General features: G+C 42.4%; 3 protein-coding genes across 3 annotated transcripts in view; 2 read left to right on the top strand and 1 right to left on the bottom strand.

The window, feature by feature from the left end:
• Positions 1 to 4,046, bottom strand: part of ppm1lb (protein phosphatase, Mg2+/Mn2+ dependent, 1Lb) — a 42,712-nt gene extending 38,666 nt beyond the window's left edge. The window contains exon 1 of the mRNA XM_070828926.1: positions 3,189 to 4,046. Coding sequence (XP_070685027.1) covers positions 3,189 to 3,587 — 399 coding nt within the window. The 5' untranslated portion in view covers positions 3,588 to 4,046. The remainder of the gene's footprint in view (positions 1 to 3,188) is intronic.
• A 2,019-nt stretch (positions 4,047 to 6,065) lies between these two features.
• nmd3 (NMD3 ribosome export adaptor) lies at positions 6,066 to 15,864 on the top strand. The gene is made up of 16 exons (XM_070828931.1): positions 6,066 to 6,155; positions 6,540 to 6,639; positions 7,091 to 7,225; positions 7,366 to 7,462; positions 8,007 to 8,087; positions 8,621 to 8,749; positions 9,631 to 9,721; positions 10,432 to 10,510; positions 11,007 to 11,103; positions 11,810 to 11,927; positions 12,875 to 13,020; positions 13,355 to 13,467; positions 13,579 to 13,651; positions 13,869 to 13,975; positions 14,589 to 14,659; positions 14,883 to 15,864. The coding sequence occupies exons 2-16, from the start codon at positions 6,596 to 6,598 to the stop codon at positions 15,014 to 15,016; spliced, it is 1,515 nt and encodes a 504-aa protein (XP_070685032.1). The 5' UTR covers positions 6,066 to 6,155; positions 6,540 to 6,595; the 3' UTR covers positions 15,017 to 15,864.
• A 2,602-nt stretch (positions 15,865 to 18,466) lies between these two features.
• On the top strand, positions 18,467 to 22,113 carry sptssb (serine palmitoyltransferase, small subunit B). The gene is made up of 2 exons (XM_070829417.1): positions 18,467 to 18,704; positions 20,393 to 22,113. Exon 2 carries the CDS (start codon positions 20,401 to 20,403, stop codon positions 20,641 to 20,643), a length of 243 nt encoding a protein of 80 aa, XP_070685518.1. The 5' UTR covers positions 18,467 to 18,704; positions 20,393 to 20,400; the 3' UTR covers positions 20,644 to 22,113.
• Positions 22,114 to 22,415: the final 302 nt, after the last annotated feature.

The following is a 22,415-nucleotide window of genomic DNA, read 5'->3' on the forward strand; positions in this document are numbered from 1 at the left end:
TGCATCCCATTGTGAAAAATATCCATTACCGACATCATTTTCACAGGTGGGATTGCTTTGACAGTCAGTAATGATACTGTGATTGCCGCAATTCCAATTTCAAAAGCTCCATTTACAGCCTGTATTTTTTTCACATAACTGACAAACTGAGAACATTACACATTTTCACCCTCTCAATTATGAGAATTTGTTGCCTTTCTTTGTCTTATATGATGGTAAAGTGAACATTTTTTGATTTTGTCATGTTGGGCTCTAGGAAATTGTGACAGGCATCTTCACCTTTTTCTAACCTTTTAAAAACAAAACAAACTGATTAATCGAGAAAGAATATCTCAGTAGAATAATCAATAATAAAAAATAATCATTAGTTGCAGACCCCGCTGCATTTGGATCCACTATCTCTTCCCTTGGTGTTTTTCTTGAGTCTCTAATTAGCCGACACACTCACACGCCCGTGAAACTGTCTTTTACATTTCTTTGTAAACCGCGTCCAACACTTGCTGATGTTGATGCAAAGTCTTGGATGTTAGTTAGACGTTAACACAAGTCCAACATTGGTTTAATGACTGTGTATGTGGTTTGGATGAGCGGAGTTGTGTGCCGATAGAAAAGGAAGCGACTGACACCTCGCTAACTAGCCAGCTGAGGCAGCCTGTATTCCTGGTGTTGCCTTGGGCCACACAGCATCCCTCTGCTTTATTCAATGCCCTCTGGCTGAAAGGAGAATCTAGATTCACTAAACAGAGGAAGGTGATTCTGAAGGCTGCTGTCTGGCAACCATTTCACACACTTCAAAAGAGGGCGTGGGAACGAAAACAGACCAAATTGTTGCCCATGGACATGCAGTGATAAAACAGCCTCTCGCCTACATGGGCAAATCTGAACCTTCTCTTCTTGCATTGCACCACTGACGCTCTCCCACTCGTTTTCTCCTTTTTCTGTCGCATATACAATCATATATATCTTCCTCACTATTTATTTCTCCTAGTCTCTTGACTATATGTGTGGTAGCTGCAGCAGGGCTCACAGGTTAGGTCAGCGGTCTCTAAAAAGGAACTCCACAGAGGGGAGAAGTATGGGGGGAAAAAAGGCCGCAGGGAAAAACAATCCAATGACCACTTTTGGTCAAAAGCTGCAGCAGTCAGCACCACGGCCTAAAATTTAATTTCCCCTAAAAGAACAGCTATCCTCTATGCCTTTGGCTGCCTATTTTTAGCATGTTATCGTTCAGCCTCAATCAGACCACAGCAGCCAAACTCAGAAGACAGTCACTGTCAGGCCCAGAACAGAATGAAGCTCTGCAGAGACCAGAGCTGGCTGATCAAAAAGTGTGTAATGTTTAATGTACAAGCTGAAGTAAGAGAATAGAAGAGAAGGTGAGAGACAGAGGAATATGGGATACCCTGTCACTTGCACTGTGTGTGTTTTTTGTTTGTGGCACTGTCGCATCAATGCTGTCAGCTGAGGTCACGGTTGAAGTCCTAGGAAACAATGCCAGTGTTCAAGCATGCAACGACTTCATGATAAATCAGCGTTTTCATGTTCCCGTCGAAACCACGGCATCATCTCAAATGCTCTTTGTCCCTTTAACTTGACAACTTTTCTTTTTATGGGGCTCATTGTGAGTTGCTTTGTGAAGCTGTTCCCTCGCTGCCCTGAACGCACTGCGCCGCTCCTGCCCTCTTGTCGAACAACAACATTAGTTAGTAGCAAGAAAAGCAGAAGGAGAGGAGATTTCTTAGCTGCCAACAAGTATCGACTGGGGGTGGACAGTAACCAGCAAATCAGTGATCTAATGACCCACATCAGTTATGCTGTGCTCATAGTATCAGCTAGCTGCCACACCGTTTTGAGTTTATCCTCCTCCTTCCAGCTATAATCATGTTAGACCATGGGGCCTATGCTGTCTGCATCCTAAAACGTTGTTTTGGCAAAAAAATTATGAGGGATGGATATTTTTGGGACGATTTTCTGCTGTAAATAGACAAGATGCAGTCGCTTTGCCATTTGGAAGAGAACAGAGTAAGTGTGGGTGAATGTGTGCAGGGCTGTAGCGAGGAATTATGGGCTCCTACGCAGAGAATGGGATCGTGGGCACCCATTTAACCACAAATACTCGGTGGATTATCAGTCTCCTCCACCATAGCTGCAGACTTGCTGTGTTTAACCTGGTTTGTCCTCACTGAATTTAAATTTAATATGGGACTGACATGTGAGGCCCCGTCTTAAAGAGGGGCTTTAGGTCAAATTGTAGTTCAGACCTCCATTACTTCGGTCTTATACTTAGTCCTAAAAATCATTTGTGTTTAATCAGATTACCATTCAGCAAATCTGGAGACAGGTAGTATTTCAGCAGAGAAAAATGTACACATTGGGGTCCAGCAGCTCACTTTTGCCCCCTGAAAGGTTGATCTGGTCCTGCTAATGTCTATAACTTAATCATCACACCTCCACATTTCAATCATATGTAAGACTGAATCATTTATTCTTCAGCTGAAACAAATATTTGTTCTAAGAAGTTAAATTGTGGCAGCTGGTCATTAGAATCGAACCAATAATCTAAATGGAAATTTGTCATAAATTAACATTTGACAAATCTACTTATTTGTTTAATTGTGTAAAAAATAAATGAATTGGAGGTTGTTGTCCTATTAAAAATGGCCCTTTTAAAGTTTAAGAAGTACATATCTGGCTTGCTCCACTTTGTCTCACATGTGGATTTAAAACATATTTGACAGCAGTTTTCCCACGCCCTGTCTTGCAAAAACCTTTACTGAAAATGCAACATTTCACTAGCAGGTTCTGAATCAGGTAACCTGCTTAAGGTATGGGGACCAAAACGTTGCATTTGCAATAAATGTTTTTGCAAGTAAGGGGACAGTGTGAGGAAGTTTTCCTTTTTCCTCTTTTGCTCATTTACTCCTATGCACCCATCCACAAAATACTTGAGGTGTGTATGACCCTTTTTTGACAGCAGTTTTTGAAATCAGTGCCTAAACCAGACCAGGAAGCGCATATACAAAACAATGATAAACACATTCTTGAAGATCACTAAAGGCATTTAGACCAGACACTTTGGAGCACAGTTTGGGGGACCCACACACAGGTAATGTGAACTGGATGTCATCAGGGGACACACATATAAAGTCGACACCTCACCTCCCCTCTCCCCCCCACACCTCTCTCACCTCTCCTCCGTGGCCATCAAAGACCCCAAATATGGACGGGTGGCTCTTGTTGACGATGTCGGTGAGCACCTCGAACCTGTCCTCCATGTGGTCTCGCCGGCCTTGGATGGAGTACACGGCCACGTTGCTGCTCTTGAACTCCCATGTCTTGGCGAACTCCGCGTCCAGGACGTCCAGCCCGCCGAAGCGCTCGTTCTGCATCATCTCCGCCACTTTCCCCTTGACCATCTTGACCGCATCCCGGCTGGACTTGACGATGGTCTTCACTTCGTCCGTGTGGAAGAAGTAACTCCACAGAGCCAGGCTGATGCACAGCAGGAACAGGGTCTCCGGTCTGAGCAGAAAATAACGCATGATCCGACCTAACAGAGACAGCAGGGTCATTGTATCCTCTATCATTTATTTATTTACACGCAGGAAATCGCGGCAGGTTGTGTGTCGCTCGCCCCCCGCCGTGGATTTCACTCCATAGTCGTGGTTCGGTAGCGGGGAAACAGGCACATTTAACCGAGCGTTTCACACCGGGACACATAAAGATAACGCTGACTTAACGGGTGACACTTCACAGGGGTTGTTTTACCGATCACAGCAGGCACGCAGGCAGGCTGGAGGTGAGTTTTTACCGAGGGGACAGACGGCTGGCTCCCTCTAGCATGAGCCACCAACGGCTGCCCGCTGACCATCCGCTGCGGTCCGACAACACACCGACTCCCCGGGCGGAAAACGCAGGTCGCCCGTTGGGACTTTGGCTTAAGCCGGTGTTGGAGGCTGGAGGGGAGTTACCGGCAGAGCCTGTTCCCGGCCAGCCCTGCTGCTGTTGCCTGTCCTGAAAATAGCGGTCCGTCCTGAAGCCCTCACATTCCCAGCTGCCACACTGGCTGCGACTCTCTGCTGGTGCCTCAATACACTGGTGCTGCCTTCAGGTGCAGCTCGTCAAACGCGCTAACTGTGAGCTGACTGCCTGGCAACTAAATCACTCAGTTTGAGTTGTGTTGTAACGAATGTATCAGCTGCGTTTCTGAAATATATCTTTTTCATTAGTTTGGTATATTTAAATATTATTTCATAAAAAATGAACTTTTTTATGTCTTTCCAACATAAATATGTGTCGGTAAAAACACCCTGTTTAGGTTAGGCTACTCTTATGATGTCATAAGGGGATCTGTTGATCATGTGACCTACTCCAGCCATTCAGCTCAAGCCGCTAGGCTTTGAAGCCAATTACCCACAGTGACCAAACTGTCTAATTACAACAATGGCGTCCATCACGTGAGGCTGACTCGTTCCACCATTAGAATTTGACCCATTTTGAAAGTCTAGAAGAGCCTCACGATTAAATAATTTTATTCCCATTCATTATAGTGGAGGGCTTGCCGGCTCTGCAGACCTGAGGCACTAGTGCACATGCTCAATGGGCCCAACAACGTGGTAGATCCGAGTACTTTTACTTTTTTTGACCTCATGTGCCACTGAGCAGCTTTAATCAAAATAGAATAAAAGAAAATAAGGTGATGGAAAACAATTTTTGAATGATAACTGTAGTGAGATCATATAATCCATATATGATTCCACTGAAACTTTCTAAATGATAGTATTGAAATATCCCTCAGGCCTACACACAAACAGCACTGAGTGTTACAGCAGACAAGGCTTCAGCTGGGGTAGTAGAAACAGCATCTTTACATATTGTGGTTTAATTTATCAATCAATCAATCTTTATTTATATAGTGCCAATTCATAACATCTCAAGACGCTTTACATAAAGAGATATTACATCTTACATGAAGAGAATATACCAAACCACTGCAGCATAACACTGAACCAATCCAAATAATCTAAATTCCTGAGCTCCATTCAGTTCACTTGTTAGTATCCAGTCAGTCCAGCAATGCACTGAAATGCTCAGCTCTTATCGGTTCTGGGATTACAACAAAAAATTAATCAAAGCTGAGTAAAGTGGTGTGTAAATAAAATGGCTTTCGAGCAAACTGCAAATTGTCCATTCATTGTCACGTCTTGGTAGCTGTACGTTTTCCCACGTTTCCTGTAATTGTGCATTTAGTACTTAAGGCTTGAGCTTCAATGTGCCCTCCATTTGAGTGTAGATATTTCCAGCAGCACCTGAATGCATCCAGAGAGCTGCCTTACTACAGGTGCGCACCAGTACCATTGGCTAATTTGATATAAATGTTAAAACACATGGGCCTAACTTTCTTCATATTGACCCTTATGAAAAAGTCAAATATCACCTGACATGACAAGAGTCTTCAGGTAATCAGCTGATCTTCAGGTCCTGTGGTGAGGAGGGTTCTTGTGTCAAAATCTAGTGTTAAAGCCCTCATTATTTCAGAAACGTGGGGCCATGTAATATTCCAGTGTAGGAGTACTGTATCTGTTGCTCACAGAGTGGGAGGAACAGAGGAGTTAAAGGAAGACAGCAGCTCATATTTACCCCAAATCCCTCAACCAAGTTACCCTAACCTCAGCCACAGGGGGGAAATGCATTTTAGTTTTTATTTATGAATGTTTTGAATCATAAGGAACATAATTTGATCAAGCACTGTAGACGTTTTTAGCCGATATTAGGCTACTGAGCAAAACTCTAATCTCATACAAAACTCCCTATAGTAAATGTGCTTAATTCAGCCAAATAGATCCTAGAAAGTCTTTACTTTCCATTTATAATATTGTTGCTATTTTAGCAACAAGGCCTGAGCTACATGCTTGTGTGGAGTTTTTTTTTCTTTTTACAAAAAATAATGCCAGAAACGTTTTACTTTGCCTTATATTAGCCCTTTTTTATTTAATTTGAATGATTTGGATGTATTTTTATTCAGGCAAACAAAGACAGTCCTGGGGTCCTTCAGTGCTGCATGACGCCAGTCAGGCTCTCTCGGTGCTCTGTCAGGAAAACGTGGAGGACTCCTGTGCGCGGTGTGTTGAGGATTACACATTAAAATAACCTCAGTAAGTTTTGTCAACACACGCTTGTAACTTTGGTAGTTATCAGATACTTTTTGTTGATGTTTTGTTCTTGTTTTTTCCCAAATATCCGTTTTAATCACCCATCAAAACAGTTAAATTAGCCTTTAATGCTAACTGTCTGATAGCCTACCGAATCTGGAGCATAAGCTAGCAGCTAACTTTTGGGTGATTTAGCAGCCTTTATGCAGTTGTAAAGAACGAGACCTTACTATTATATTATTTACCTCCTGTTAGGAATAAAGTTTATAGTTATTAGGCGGTCACTACCAGCTAACTTTGACTATTAGCTAGCAGCCTAGCTACTGTCAGATGTGTCATTTCTCTTTGATAGGGCCAGCTGAACGTGTCATTTTTCTGTCCTCACAGGTCACTGGGCTGCACAGCGAGCCTCTGATATACACTGACCTATCAAATTGACAAGAATGGAGTACATGCAAGCTCCTGCCACAAGCAGCCAGGGGAATATGTAAGTGAAAAGATACGAAAGACCCTCATGTGCTCAAATCGTGTTGGTTTGCGTGAGCCCTGACTCATTTTTCAGAATGGCATTTTGACTTGTTAAAGGAGGAAAACACATCTGTGCCGACACTGATTTCTCTGTTACCTTTAAGTTTGTCATTAAGCCACACTAATAGGCCAGCTCACACAATAACTGGGCCCTGATAGCAGTGCACCTAAATGGAATGCGGCTATTATTGAAGGTACTAGTGTTGCCTGTGTTTGCTAAGTCAGGCTGCATTAACGCAGTCATTCCTTCCTCTATCCTAGTAAACATTAGGGCGTTTTCATTTCTGTCTTGATTACATATGACATCCATGTATTACAGACTAAAACACAATATAAATGTCATTTTGACAACTCATGATCTCGTAAAATTTGAGCTCTTTGACTGTTTTTGCTTCTTCTCTCCTCCCCAGTCTGTGCTGTACCTGTGGAGTCCCCATTCCTCCCAACCCAGCCAACATGTGTGTAGCCTGCCTGCGTACTCAGGTAGACATCTCAGAGGGAATCCCCAAGCAAGTCACAGTGCACTTCTGCAAGCAATGTGAAAGGTTTGTACTTTTTTTTTTTTTCCCAACAATGTGATACAGAGATCATACCTTCAGAAAACATTTGCAGGTGTTCAAAGTTTTCTTGAGAATCTTTGCTGTGGCAATTGAGGCTTGAATGTACATTTTCCTCTGTTATGTAGATACTTACAGCCTCCAGCCACCTGGATGCAGTGTGCCCTGGAGTCCAGGGAGCTGCTGGCTCTTTGCCTGAAGAAAATTAAAAGCTCTATGACCAAAGTAAGTGTGATTCTTACTAAACTTCTCAAAAGACCTCAACACATTTGCACTCAGGTGAAAGACATGAAAAGTGAACATTACAGGCGTAAATTCCAAAGTATCCTCTGTCTCCTCCTACTCTTAGGGATTCCATGATTTTTATGCTAAATTGCTTGTTTCAGTCCCATCTTCTTATTGAGCCACCCTATTGTTTTTATTATATTCTAATTTTATTTTTAATAACGTGGTTAATGGTGAAAGAAGTCATTTCAGTGCATCTGATATAATGCTGTGTAAAACAAATTATGAATTAAAACATAAGGTTGAACCAACACACTTCCAACACAGTTCCAACTAAAAATAAATATTGCAATATTCACATTTATGGTATTCTTTGCAGGTATCTTGTCAATGAGTGCATTATCATAATATTGCTTCCACCCAATGTATCTGACTTATAATGGTGATGTGCACCATGTTCACCACAGTACCTGCAAAGTACTTGTGAATATTCTGTCGAGGCTCATGCTACTCCATGGATATGACGACACCTCTGTCCTCACAGGTGCGTCTCATTGACGCAGGCTTCCTGTGGACAGAGCCACACTCCAAAAGGATTAAGATGAAAGTGACCATCCAGAAAGAGGTAAGAAAAGAGTGGAAGTGATAAGTGTGGGAGAGTGACATTCAAATTAACAGATAAAAACTGACGGGAGTGGGAACCAGCAGCAACAGTTTGTGTTTGGATTGAAGCTTTTTGGCTAACGTGTGAAAATAATAATGTTAAGATGTAACACACATTCAGTGACGATAAGAGGCATTGTGTAATTGGTGAGATAATCATATATGCAACAGACTTCAAGAAACTGTTGCAATGGAGTTGTCCTGACAGAGTTGTGTGTTTTTGATAGAAGTGAGTTTTGCCAGTGGCTGTCATCTCATCTCCTTGACCTTTAGTGAGAACCTGAGCCCTGTGCTTCTCAGGGCCAACTCTTTTGTTTGTGTTGTTGGAGGGTCTGTGTAACACTGTCTCCAGATCCCAGTGGTCAAATACATCTACATGGCACATTTGTTGTTGTTTGTTTTTGCAGAAGAGAGTGACTGTTAACAGATTTTTGTCGCTGCTTGCCATGCAGTTTGAGCACATGGCGTAACTTGTTGCTGTCTTTGCCTCTCCAGGTGATGAATGGTGCCATCCTACAGCAGGTGTTTGTGGTCGAGTTTGTCATCCAGCACCAGATGTGTGACGACTGCCACCGTGTGGAGGCTAAGGACTTCTGGAAGGCTGTGGTTCAAGTTAGGCAGAAGGTGGGAGTCCTATAGAAAATATTTGGATGGTTGGATATATATTCTGTGACTGTGGTTGTCCAGGTAGCAAAGGGCTTGAAAAACCGCTCACGCTCTGGACTGGAAACCGCGCAAGAAAAATGATACCGAATAGTTGTTAACATATTTACAAACATGTTGGCCAGTTACCTTTTTGCTTCTATTCTCTTAATTGTGACTTATATTTCACTCCTACTGAAATGTGTTTAGTTTGGTTCCTCTCACTTTTTCATTTCAAGTGAACTCAGTTCCCTCTTTACACAATCCTATAATTATGTGTTAATTTTGCGATTGAATGTTAAAACCTGAACCCATGTCTGTAGGTTTTATCTGAAACAAACCTTAGGTACTTGGCAGGAACTACAACACTAAACCTTAGGTTTGGACTTCGGACTTGAACGAAACAAAGCTTAGCTGCCATGCTACAGAGAAGGAGAGGATTTCTCAGAAACATGCAAATTCAGTCCAGTTGTAGATTAAAACCTGCAGCCTCTGCAAGCTAAGCTACCCCTCTATTATATAATTCAGCGCACTCTGTAGCTACTTCACAATAAAAGCCAAAGGCACCTGTCATCACAGTGAACTCTGAAGCAACTGTACAGGACGTTTGAATTAATGGCATACTAAAATCACCAACACACTTCTTGGTCTCACTTGTTTCTTGGCTGCACTTTGCTATACTTTTTAATGCATATCAATACAGCCTTCGGTGCTGCAGGTCTTATAACTGGTGTGTTATAAGACAAAGTCAAAGGTGGCAACAGTGTGATAGATGCCAAGCTGTTATTTATACCGTTAAATAATTGGAACTGGATGGATCTGTATGATTGTCTCTTTTTTTTTTTTTTCTTTTTTTTTTACAGGCCATTCATAAAAAGACATTCTACTATCTAGAGCAGCTGATCCTTAAGCATAAGCTCCACCAGAATGCCCTCAACATCAAAGAAATCCATGGTAGGTCAATGATATTATACATTGTATTGTTTAATGCACGTTGGTGCACAGATCTTTAAAGAGTGGGGCCTGCTATATTCCCGAGAGACCCGAATTCACCGAAAAGTGGGAAACCTGTCTCATTCGGCACCAGTGTAGCTAATGTGGATTAGAACTAAGTAGAACATAATGATGTGTCGAGTGTTAATTACCCTTTCCCGTACCAGACGGCAAGCGATGCATGCATATCACTGGCGCCAATCAGTCCATACAGCTGTCCTCACGTGGGCCTCAGAGGGGCATGCGTTGTACATCTAATCAGTGCGCTGTAATCAGAGCAGGCATGCCAGACTAGATTCCTGCAATGCAAGCTTGATTCATACCCTATTTAGAGATGCTAACTGCTACAAATCCACACTCTCAGGCACATGCTGTGCATTGAGTGGCAGCTCAGCAGCAGCTCTCTGTGCACGTGGTTGGGACTGTGAAGTGGAGTTTTGACTGAGAGTGCAATTTAAATCATCTCCACGTCTCGGCAGGACTTAAAAGTTTACAACATGTGGCTGCCATATTTTCTCCCATCTTCATCTGCACTCGTGTGTGTGTGTGTGTGTGTGTGTGTGTGTGTGTTCGTATACATGTGTGCTCTGCAATGGTGATGACCCGTGAAGTGCACCTGTGAGTAATTCATTGGTGGAGGGTTTGATGATGTGTTATTCTTCTCCTCTCAGATGGGATTGATTTCTACTATGCCTCCAAGCAGCACGCCCAGAAGATGACCGACTTCCTCCAGTGCACCGTGCCCTGCAGGTGAGCAACACTTCAGCCTGTGCCTGTGAAAACGTCGGTATATCTGTATTCAGTATTAGAACAACATTCCCCTTCTTATTTAAATGCTAATCACAAGATAATTCAGACTGATTATGACTGCCTGCTTTCAATAGTCCTCATCCAACAATCTCTAGATTTATGAGCAAATGTCACAGAAAAATTATTTGCTAGTAGGCGTGTATCAAACAAAAAACAGGAAAAAGCTGCAGGTGTTGCGTTTGGATGATAGAAACTCAAACATTCTATAATTTTGGATGCAGACGTGGCATGTTGACGTGACCTTCAACAGTTCAGATGAGGTAGACTGCACAATACACGGGTCTTTGCTGTATTTACTGTGTGTACAGCATGCTATTGCATTCAGGTCCTTTTGTTCTGTATAATTTGTCCAACTGGGACAAGTGTCAGACTCTGCTGTGTTGCTGAGTGACATCTGATAATAACCATAAAACACTTTGTTTTTTTTATTTTAAAGGTCAAAGACATCCCAGCGCCTCATCTCTCACGACATCCATTCTAACACGTACAACTATAAGAGCACCTTCTCTATTGAGATTGTACCTGTCTGCAAGGTATAAAGCGTTGTTGTTTTTTTTAAGTTGGATTTTGTTTCATTGAAATGATCCACTGTTGGAGCTGAGACACACCTAAACCCGTTCAACTTCAGACAAGCCAGAGCTGTCACATTTCTTCACGTCACCTCTGAAGCCTTCACTTTGTTAGTTTAGTAAAATATGTTGTGTTAGAAAGCTGTCTTATCATCTGCTGATGCATAGACCAAAACTTGGCCAAGAATCCATCATCTTATATTTGTTTTGTGAAGAAATGAAACTTATTCAGTAGTCAGCGAGCATTAATGTACTTTTACATAAAACGAAGGTAGGGATAGAGATTCTTGGCAGGCGTGTATTTGTCCTTTTCCAATAGCTGCTTAATCCCATCTGGCAGCTTCAGGTCTGTGCTTAAAATGGCAAAGTATAGATTTGGGTGTATTTTCAGACTGTGTTTGAATGACATAGGTCCTAACAGGGCATTTTCAAAAGAATTAAAATGGAAATCTGAATAGTGCTTTGCTAGTTTTAGTTCAACAGCTTATTTGACCTCAGTTCAGTTTAAACTAGATTTGCAGTTCCCATCTTCGTTTACTTTAGAAAGTTTAATGTTTGTGTCTCAGCTGTAGGCTAATGAGGGCTATCTTTTAGAAACTTCTGTAGCAAACCCAAAGTCCTTTCGACCTCAGTTTGATCCCTGGGCTGTGTGTCTTTGTCTTGTTGCCAGGACAATGTAGTGTGTCTTTCACCGCGGCTGGCACAGAGCCTGGGAAACATGGGTCAAGTGTGTGTATGCGCCCGCGTCACCAGCACCATCCACCTCATCGATCCAAACACCCTGCAGGGTGAGTATTTTCTATCGCCAGTTGCATTTATGTTTCATATCAAAAGCATGTCCTGTGTATCGCCATGGTGATATAATTAAGAGTCGTTGCCTGGGCGAACCCCTTCGGTGCAGCACTGAGGTGACCCCAGTCTGCTGAACACATGTTCATCACAGCTGTCTTGACTCAATGGCTTCCCTCTAGTCACGGCAAACAAACCACCATATTTTTAGTTTGTTCTCTGCGCTGTCATACCAAAGTCCACTTATGTGAAGGATTTATAATCAATACAAGTATGGCGACAATTAGTGATGACGCGTTTCTTCTGTATCTGGTGTAATCATTCATTATGTGAGAGGCTGAGACGCTCCTCAACTGAATTCTGACATTTTGGAAGCGGCACACGTTTTTAATTACTCTTCAAAGAGCGAGCTATTTTTGTTGTAGAAAGTTTTTTTTTTTTTTTTTTTGAGCAGCTTGAATAGCTGAAGCAGCCTCGAGGCAGGGCTCTGTTGAGCACATTTGGAGTGCAGTAGGCAGTTAACTCTAGTATTAAAAAAAAAAGTATTTGCGTTGCTGTTTGTCTGCTTGTGTTCAGATAGTCAGAAACACATCACTCTGTGTGGTTTATCTGGAATATGTACAGATATGTACAGAAAAAACACACTGATAAATTAGATGCATGTTATTTTTAGTACCTTATGGCTCTTAGAGAAAGGAGCTTAGAATATGTTGAAGTTTGAGCTTTCAGAAATATCTGAAATAATCAAATGTATCAAGAGTGACATGTTTCTTGAAAAGCTGTGTGCGAAATGACAGCAGATGAAATGCGTGTGCTTGATCGAATTTTTCAAGTTCTTCAACTGTCAAGTCAAAATGAGACAGTAATGAATAATTTGTGCCCTAATGACTAGTCTTATCAGAGTAGAACTCTGTGATAAATATGTAAATGATTTCTGATTCACCAGTTGCTGAGGTGGATGGGAATACATACTGGCGTAACCCCTTCAACAGTCTCTGTAACCCACGGCAACTGGAGGAGTTCATTGTTATGGACATTGACATCATTAGAAACCAGAAGCTGGGTGCAGGAGCCGGCATGAGGTCCAATAAGGTGAGAGTGTGTGTGTTTGTGTGTGGTGTTGCAGAACAGATTGCATTAAGGGAGAACATTGCTTTTCTTTTGGAAGCAAAATCAATACCGAACCATTACATTATCCCCGAGCCTGTATGCAGGATTCAAGCCAAAACGACAGAAACACACAGGAGTGTTTGTGTCGATGGCGCAGGGAATGAGGTTTGTAGGGACACTGTTGGCCCTCTCTTCCCTCTGTCTGAATGTTGCATTAGTATCGATGCAACTGTCTGAACAAATCCGAGGAAAAGAGCAAGAGTAATGTTTTTTTTCAATGGCTTGAATCTTTATGTTCCCTCTTTGTGTGTTACAGCACACCCTGGCTGAGGTATGGGTTCAGAAAACATCAGAGATGGACACCAGTCAGCAGTATCACTGCCGTACATTCCTGGGCCACCTGCTCAATATTGGAGACCTGGTACTGGGGTGAGTATGAGGGTCTGATGAGTAGTTCAAATGTTTATAAGGTTGGCAGTAAAGATTGAGAGCAGGCTGTGAGTGTTACACATAGTGACACATTTATTTCTCACCCTACAGGTTTGATTTTGCCAATTCCAACATCAATGATGAGTACCTGAATAAGATGAACCCTCACCACATTCCTGATGTGGTAAGACTCACCTGCTGATCATCCTCAGTGAATAAACCTGGGCCTCTGATGATGCCCTTAATAGTGTCGACTTGATTAACACTGACCTCTAGTGGCAGCATAAAATACTGACTGGATCACTTTCCTTGAAACTGAACACATTTCTGCATAGCGTCACAGAGGAAAAATGTCATAATCTGTTTGAATTTCTCCAACCTGAACGCGGACCCTCTCAAAGGTGCTGATCAAGAAGAGCTACGACCGCAGCAGGAGGGTGAGGCGGAGGAACTGGAAACTGCAGGAGATGTCCAGAGATCGTGACGGCATGGACACAGATGACGAGAGGTGGGACAGTAATGCTCATCTCAGTCACAGCCTGTCATTTTCAGAGGCGCTGTCCAGTTGGCAGCTCTGGTGTTTAAGAAGTCATCTAGAAAGAACCGGGTTAGCAGTAATCTATACGTTTTTGTTATTTGAAAAGGCCAAAAACAACAAGCACTAGACCCTCAATTCCCCTCTCAGCCAGTGGCACTCAGACCCACATATTCCTACTTGGGTTTACCAAAATAGCTGAGCGATGGGCACTGAAGTTTTAGCAAGTAAAACAGTAAATGGTAAATGGTCCATTTGCTGGGGTCTATTTTCAGTAGAGTAATACCTATTCGGTGCTCTAGTGCAGTCTTTCCTAGAGACTGGGTGGGTATTTTGGTCACCAAATACACTTACAGAATTTCTTCCTGTCTTTTGTTGAAGATTTATTTCTGCAGTGCAGAAATGAATGAGCCACATGAGTTTGTTGGTGTTTCTTCTAACTAAAGTTGCACTTAAGTTTCTGCAGCCACCGTTCTGCAGAGAGGTGTCTGTTAACTGCACCTAAATGCATTTATTTACTCTTGTTTTTTTTCTCTGATGATGCATTGCATGGGTTTCCTTTTCAACTTTCCTTTCTTTTCTTCAGACAATACCAGGACTTCCTGGAGGACCTGGAGGAGGACGAGGCTCTGAGGAAGAATGTTAACATCTTCAGAGGTGAGCAGCTTTTCTTTGCACCAGTATCCCCACAGAGTTCAGCCCCTATGGTCATGTATTTGTTTCCATTGTTGAAGCTGAAATTCGAGGTTCAGATACGACTCATTTAATATCATGGGCTGCTTAAGCTGCTAATTGAACTATTGTCACAGTTTATTGTAAATTATGTCTTGGATAGTTAATTAATTGAGGCTGATTTTTTTTTTTTTTCTTTTAATTTCAGATGCGTCAAAGATCCCAGTGGAGAGCGACACTGATGATGACGGAGCGCCACAAATCTCCCTGGTAGAGATGCTGGAGGAGCTCAGCCTGACAGATGCCACAGGAGGAGATGGTGCCGACATGATGACAGAGTAGCCAGTTGCCATACTGCCAGTGTGACGCTGACAGCTGATCTGTCAAATACAGGTCTGCTGACGATACAGTTACACGGCGAGCTGAGGCCTCTGATTTTGAACTAACAGCCGATCGAGGACTGATTGAACCTTTTGACAAATAATGTTTCATACTGAAAAAACATCCAAGCTCATCAGACTGGTGTGATGCCTCATTACAGTTAAAACCCATAAACGGTGCCACTTGATAACAAATACGTTTCTGCTGAGAAACTGGACTTTCAGTTGATTCAACTGATCATTTAACTCGTCCACCTCCTCAGTGAATTTCTATCTCCATGATGGGCCTTCAAAATTAAGATTTTCAGCTATTTCTAAAGTATTCTTCTCCTCCACCCCCCTTTTCATGTAAAATTTTGAAGTGATGTCGAGATGGAGTGCTTCTAGTTCATCATATCAAAATAAATAGATCTCCTATTGCACACTTTTATCAGATATTATCTACTAAGTTTTGGGTTTAAAGGACATTAGCTGTGTCCTACATACTAACCATTGTGGAAATTATGCGTGTGACATCAGATGTCAGTCAAACCTCAACTTTGGAAAGCTGCTGCCAATTAAACTTAAGAAAAGAAACCATCAGAATGGATGTTCCTTGATGTGATATTTTACTGGAGCTGTTTCATCATCACCTACAGTTAACTCTAATGTTTACCAGCTGTGAGCAGCTCCTGCTTTGTACCCAGTGGGAGAATAGTGTGCATCAACAGCAAAACTCTACCATAGATATAATGTCTGCTTTCAGTATACTTTATTGTGTCACTTTCAAATGTGAACACTCTACAATTATTAAAATCTGCTTACAATCAGTATGTCATACTGGGAATTGGGACACTGCGACTTCATTGTCAAGCACTTTTTTGTACTTATCCACCAGAGGGTGCTTTGAGCCACTAAGGGAAGTGATGCATTCAAATAGCCACACTCACAATAAGCTGAGCCAAGCCTGTTAATGGTGTCATTAGGCTGCCATGGCAATATTCAAATACTCACACAGCTGCACCAACTTTTCAGCCAAAGAGTGCTGTCCGTGCTCTGATATAGGCTGAAGCTGGAGATCCAAATTAGAGCTAAGGCTGCTCTGAATAACAGTGATGCCCTCATATGATCTGGAGTGATGTGCAACTGATTGGAGCGATGGCTCGTATGTGAGCAGCTCCCAACTCCAACCTGCCACTAGTTGTGCACCACAGGTTCAACATACGCAGATCCAGATTTCATCAATGCAAGATTCCACTCGATTTTTTTCAAAGCGACACACTAACCTTCACCCTCATTAACAAAATCCTTAAAAATGATCTTTCATTGTCTGAGCTTCTGATAGTAATCTAAGAATGTGATATTTCATGCACATGAAAGGATTAAGACAAGTGCAGTGCAGAAACAGAAAGCAAATGCTGTGTGTCAATTAAGTTTTCTTTCTTTCTGTGTGTCTTGATCTTCAATAGTAGGAAGCTGCATAGATTTGGAAACCACAATGGGGAATATACCTGTGCTCACTTTAATATCAAACTCTTTTCATGGTCCCTGATGATTCTGTGTGATTCTGTCAGTATTAAAGCCAAACAATTATTTAACTTAGAATTTAACAGCTAGTTTAAGAGTTTTTTTTTTTTTGTCACCAGGTTTGTTGCATGGTTGTGCAGCAGACATAGTGACATGAAGCTTAGTGTAAACTAAGACACCAGAGGAATGTGTGTATTACCGGGTGCATTAGTCCGTGTGACATGTCTCACATTCTGACATGAAGAGGGAGGAGGTGGCCAAGTCTTGTTTTTCACAAACCTGAGCTGGTTGTTAACGGTAATCAGATCTACTTGGGAAAGTGAATAAGGTAGATCCCCTCTGGGTGTTTGTATGTGCATGTGGGTGGGGGCAACAACACTGTAGAACAGGGGTTCTCCCTTTTTTTTTTTTGTTTCTGATCACCCTCCTCCTGACCTGATTTTCTCACCATCATGGCATGTGCACAAATTGAGCCCTCATGACCCCAATATTTTGCCTCTAGCCATCTTCACCCAATTTACAATATTACAGTTTCACTCTCCAAGTATAAGGTAACCAATAGCATGTTGTTGGAGCTTTGATTCTCAACACCTGAGCTATTAAGGTCTCCCATAGGCTAGTTGTCTGATTTGAATACTGATTTCCAGAGTTCTTGCAGCGGAGCAGGTCAAGACAGCTCATGCAAAGCCGACTGTCAACAAAACGAACTGTATATTACAAAGAGGTATTAAACCTTTTCGTGCAGTGTCTGCTATTTTGTTGGTGTCAAAGGATGAAGACTGGCGTAAAATGCCAGCGTGTATCCATGCGTAACCGGTGCGCCACGGCGGCACTGCCCGTGTTGACACATCAATAATGCAGAGTGTTTAGTGCGAGAACTGAGCAGGTCAGCACACCCTGACAGATAGGAGATAAGATTTCCTAATTGTATGTCTGATTGCCCCAAAACAAAGGGACAACTTCTCAGCTTATAGCCAAGCCTACTTGGATATCTTTTCAAGGGGTGTTGTGTTGCGTCACTTGTCGTTTTTTGAAGGCATCCTTCGGGGTTTTCACAGTTAATCCGGAAACGTCTTTAGGCAGAGACTCTGAAGAAAAGTAAAAGCAAAATAGGCTGTATGATGGTTTTCCAAGACAATCGAAGCCACAGCTGCCCTTTAGAGTTTGTCCACACTGTGGTTAGTGCGTAATTCAGCACACACACATCAACATAGCATTACCATTCATCATTATCACACAGAATCATATTTTTACCACCCAAATATCCAAAAGCATTGACTAAATGTATGCATGCAAATAAATGTATGCATGCAAAATAGCTGAGTTGGCAGTCTGAGAAGATATTCGCACATTTTTTCAGCATTGCTTAGTCTCCAAAATGACTTGGAGAACACTGGCCGTGTCAGTGCTGCACATCAGATGCACTGATGCGATCTTTTAACAGCCTGCAAACACACAAACCCTGCAGCCAAACACGAAGAAGCTGTCAAATCATTTTTTTTTACATTTACTCGGTTTCATATTTGTTTTAGTATTTGCTTTCCATGTAATATAACTAGTATAAACTACCACGTCTCCGGGCTGCAGCGCACACCAGTGTGATGCCCGCGCTGTCTCGGCTTGTTTTTCCATCCTGTGCAGCAGCTGCCTACGTCAGAGGTGGTACTGCGGCGCAGTGTCTGGCTGCAGCATGGTGGGACCGATGCGCAGAAGGATGCGACACGGACTGAAGAAAGTTTAGAGGTGCCGCACGGGGCAGCGGACTTTACATGGCTGAAATAGAGCTGCGACCAAGACGCCGACTCCTCCTGCGCCTCCAATGCGAGGACTGCTCGCTCTCAGCTGCGTAAACGCACACACACACACACACACACACCGGCCTGTGCGTTGTAGTCCTCGGTCACTCCACCTGCATGATCTGTGAGCCAGGTGAGTCGTGAGTGTAAGCACGAGTGGTGGGTGTGGTGTCGCTCTCATTGTCCGTATGACCTAGTACATATAGGCCAGTGGCAAACTAGCGAGGCAGCTTTCCGTTTATTACACAAAGCAGCGGAGCGGCGGCGGGACGCGGGCTGTTGTCTGTGGCTCCTGTTAAGTGTCTGTATCATTAGTTGGTATCCAGGAGTCTCACGGCGGCTGCTGAGGTGAGTCAATATATGGATTCGGTTATACACAATACAGGTTACAGTAAGCGCTCAAGAGCTGATATTATTAAAAAAAAAAAAACCACTGATGTATGCAGATAATTATTATTATTATTATATTTTTGTGACAGCCAGACAATTATTTTTTCAATCATTCTACATTCATACCGTCTGGACAGGAAGGATAACTTAAGTTATTTTGCAGTTTTTGTTTCTGTTAACTTGTTTGCCTCTGGTAGATCAGCCAGTATAAAAAAAATGGCATCCCCTTATTTTTCCTATTCTGCATGCTTAAAGTATATTCTAGAAAACCAGGTGAGTGCACATGCACCTGTTGGCCCCGCCCCTACTTGTGGAGCAGGATGTGTTCATGCCTGCGGCTATGTAAAACCATTCACATGATAACACAGCTTTTTATTAGATGTTTGGAAAGCTAATTGCAAACCCCATAACCCACATAAAGAAAGTTTTAAAACAAGTTATCTCGTCCATATGTATGCATGTTAAAGTGCATGTTTTGGCCTGAGGTGTCTCTCCTATAGGGGTGGAAAACCAGCTCATTACCCTCCTCACAGCACTTGCTTGCAACTTCTTTAAGTGTCCCATGTGTGTGGCAACACACACGCCTGTGTGTGAGGGAATAAGTGCGCTAAGAAAATAGGTGAGGACTGTTTTATGTCCATGTAGAGTCCCCCGGGTGTAATTTCATTGGCGTTTCTCTACCCATGCTACTGAATCCTGTAAGACCCTGAGCCATGAGGCTTGCTTGATTGCCCCCTCAGGGCTGTGCTGTGGGTTCAGGAAAATAATTAACACAGGGCAGAACATATCTGATAGAGTATGGAGAGTGTTTGTGTTCATGATGGATGATTATAAATAATATGTATATTGTAACAATGACAGTACAAATGTTGATAAATGAACAACATAAATGGTAAAGTTCTCTTGGTCAGGGTGTTTTCTCATTGAATTTACCTACTAACATGTAGGTTGTATCTATGAAGTAACTTGTGGAAAGTAACAAAGTAGATTTACTGAACCACTGCACTTAATTGCATTGAGCAACTTGTGCTCACCATCAGCATTTTATGCTTCTTTAAACTTCAGCTCCACTACATTTCAGAGGAAAAATATTCAGAGGACTAAATGTGAAGTAAAAAATACAATACTTTGTACTTCACTACATTTATGACAACTTTAGTCACCAATAGCTTTGAAGATGATTGATTTACGTACACACACGTACATAATGTAATATCAGCTTGTAAAATATGCATTGTCACATAAAAATAAAAAACAGTGAAGTAGTTTAAATGAGTTTTACTTCAATCAATATGAAAAGCTAATTACACAGTAATGATTCAATGACTAATGTCAAACACTGATGGTTCTTCTGCCTAATGAGTATTCACATTTTTGATACACTTTGCGTCTCTACTTCTACCAAAGCATTTTGAATGCACGGCTTGTGGAGTATTTTTACCTCAAGGGGCTGCCTCTGTGTCCTCTGTGTGCTCATAAGCGTGAATTTTCTTTTTTACAGTCCATTTAAATTCTTGAAATCACTCTCGTCCAAATCCTCTGTCTTCCTCCCTCACCTTCATCACTGTGTTTTTATCCTCTTCACACCATTTCTTTCGTCCGGCTTCAATCTCACAGCACTTCACCTCCATTTCCCTTCTGTCCAGCTTACGAGATGAACTTCAAGAACTTTTGGGATTACCTGGCCTGGCTGTACTACCAGTACCTGCTCATCACTGGCATCTATGTCTTGGAGCCCTGGGAAAAGTCCATCTTCAACTCCATCCTCTTCTCTGCCATCGCCATGGTGATCTACACCTCATATGTCTTTGTGCCCATCCATGTGCGCCTCGCACTGGAGTTTTTCTCTGAGATCTTAGGCGGCCAGCCTGAGAGCACCATGGCACTCATGAACTAAAAAACGGAGAGGATATGGGGCTGCGACTGGGTGGATTAGCATGAGTCCCCAAATAATGTCCTATAATTTAACTTCTTAGCTCCCAGAGCACCTTGAGGCCCACCACATTCATCCTGAATCACAGCGATCTGTCACCTCACCTAAACGACACTGAAAACATGAAGATCTTAATGGAATAATCTGGAAATCAGAGCCTTACCATCTTCTTTACATCCCAAACCCTCTGGCCTTGCCCCATGGTATTAGACACACGGCTGTACATTACTTTCACGCCCTCGCTGTGAAATGTCTTGTAAGATGTTGTTTGTCCTATTTGTTTTTTACTTTTTAACCACATGTCCTGTGTGAGTGCATACCACCTCAGGGTTTTGCATGATAGGGTCATACGTGGGTAGTGCATTTGCATGCTCGTCTCGCTACTAAATACAAACTCTTTTCTTTCCATCATCACTTTTAAGCTACAAGTTTAAAGGGGGATTCCAGCAATTTAGTTTCTCACCTCCATAAAGTTGGGGGACTTGTTAGAGAGAGTGGTCAAAGCAGCAGAGGCTAAGGTATCCTGGCTCTTTGTCTCAAGTCAAAAGACTGGATCCTGCGCTTCCCATAATGCAATTCAACATTATTGCTCCCTAAATGGATAATTCCTAATCTTTTAAACTCAACACCCCAAATGTGTAACACACTCGCTGCATAAAATTTGCAGTCTCCAAGCCCAAGCTGAATGACACTGATGACCTTATGTGGGTTATTCTTCAGATTTTGGCTGTGTCCGAAATCACTGTTCACCGTATAGTTCGCCATATTTACTCTCCACCATGTAATTGTGTCTGAGTTGTTCTATATAATGTACTCAAACATTACAACGGAACAAAAAAGGTGTGTCTGTGGCTACTTTTTACTATCGGTCCCACAATGCAATGCATCACAGTCTATAGATGCAAAAAATCGCCATTGTGCTGCTCTACAGCTGTCAGCGATGATGCAAAATGACGATGATTCATAAGTGTCTGAATTCTCAATTCACTGATAACTACAGAGTAAACTGTTGAGTGTTTAGCACAAATGGACTAATGAATACGTGAACAAGGGAGTGAATTCAGACGCAGCCTTAGGAATGCTCCTTTCAGAGCTGCAGAGGACCTTACACAGCTGGTTGAGTCAGACTGTCTCTTTCGAGTAAACTGAACTTGATGTTGAAAAATGCTGGAGTGCCCCTTTAAGCATGTGTGTGTCTTTGTTTACCCGCCGCATCTGTGACTCCGCAGAGTGTGGGTGCTCATCCCAACATTTTTGACATGCACTTAATGTTACTAGTGGATGTATGGTTTCGTATCAGAGCCACTATCACATTCTTTTTAGTTGCCCTCATGCACTGTGATGCTAATTGGCCGGTTACTTTGCACATTTCAAGACACTGTGTATCTGATCTTCAAAGAGAGATGATAGAAAAACACGAGCTACGCAATAAAACGAAAAGATCTCTTACACAATGTTTGTCGCAGGCCCACATTTACAGATTTACTGGTCAAAGTGGGTAATAAAACAAAATAACGGCCTGGATGTGTGCCGAGCCCTCTCTTTAAGCGTTGGTATGTCACTAAGGTGTGCTCAGCGCTGAGCATGGGCAAATATTGTTACAACACACCTTTGTCTTTTAGGCTTGGCTTTGTTAATGATGTAGCTTTACTCAATCAACAGCCTCTCAAAGCAGAGCCGTTTGCTGACACTGCAGTCAATAGGCCGACACTGTCAAAAACACTGTCTTCCTTACA

This window comes from Pempheris klunzingeri, chromosome 4, assembly GCF_042242105.1.
Source record: "Pempheris klunzingeri isolate RE-2024b chromosome 4, fPemKlu1.hap1, whole genome shotgun sequence".
NCBI lineage: Eukaryota > Metazoa > Chordata > Actinopteri > Acropomatiformes > Pempheridae > Pempheris > Pempheris klunzingeri.

Bases quoted from the DNA above. Each gene is read 5' to 3' on its own strand.
- nmd3 (XM_070828931.1), top strand. From the start codon at position 6,596: ATGGAGTACATGCAAGCTCCTGCCACAAGCAGCCAGGGGAATAT. The intron at 11,928-12,874 runs GTGAGTATTTTC...CTGATTCACCAG, and splicing joins CGATCCAAACACCCTGCAGG to TTGCTGAGGTGGATGGGAAT. The intron at 13,652-13,868 runs GTAAGACTCACC...ACCCTCTCAAAG, and splicing joins CTCACCACATTCCTGATGTG to GTGCTGATCAAGAAGAGCTA.
- sptssb (XM_070829417.1), top strand. From the start codon at position 20,401: ATGAACTTCAAGAACTTTTGGGATTACCTGGCCTGGCTGTACTACCAG.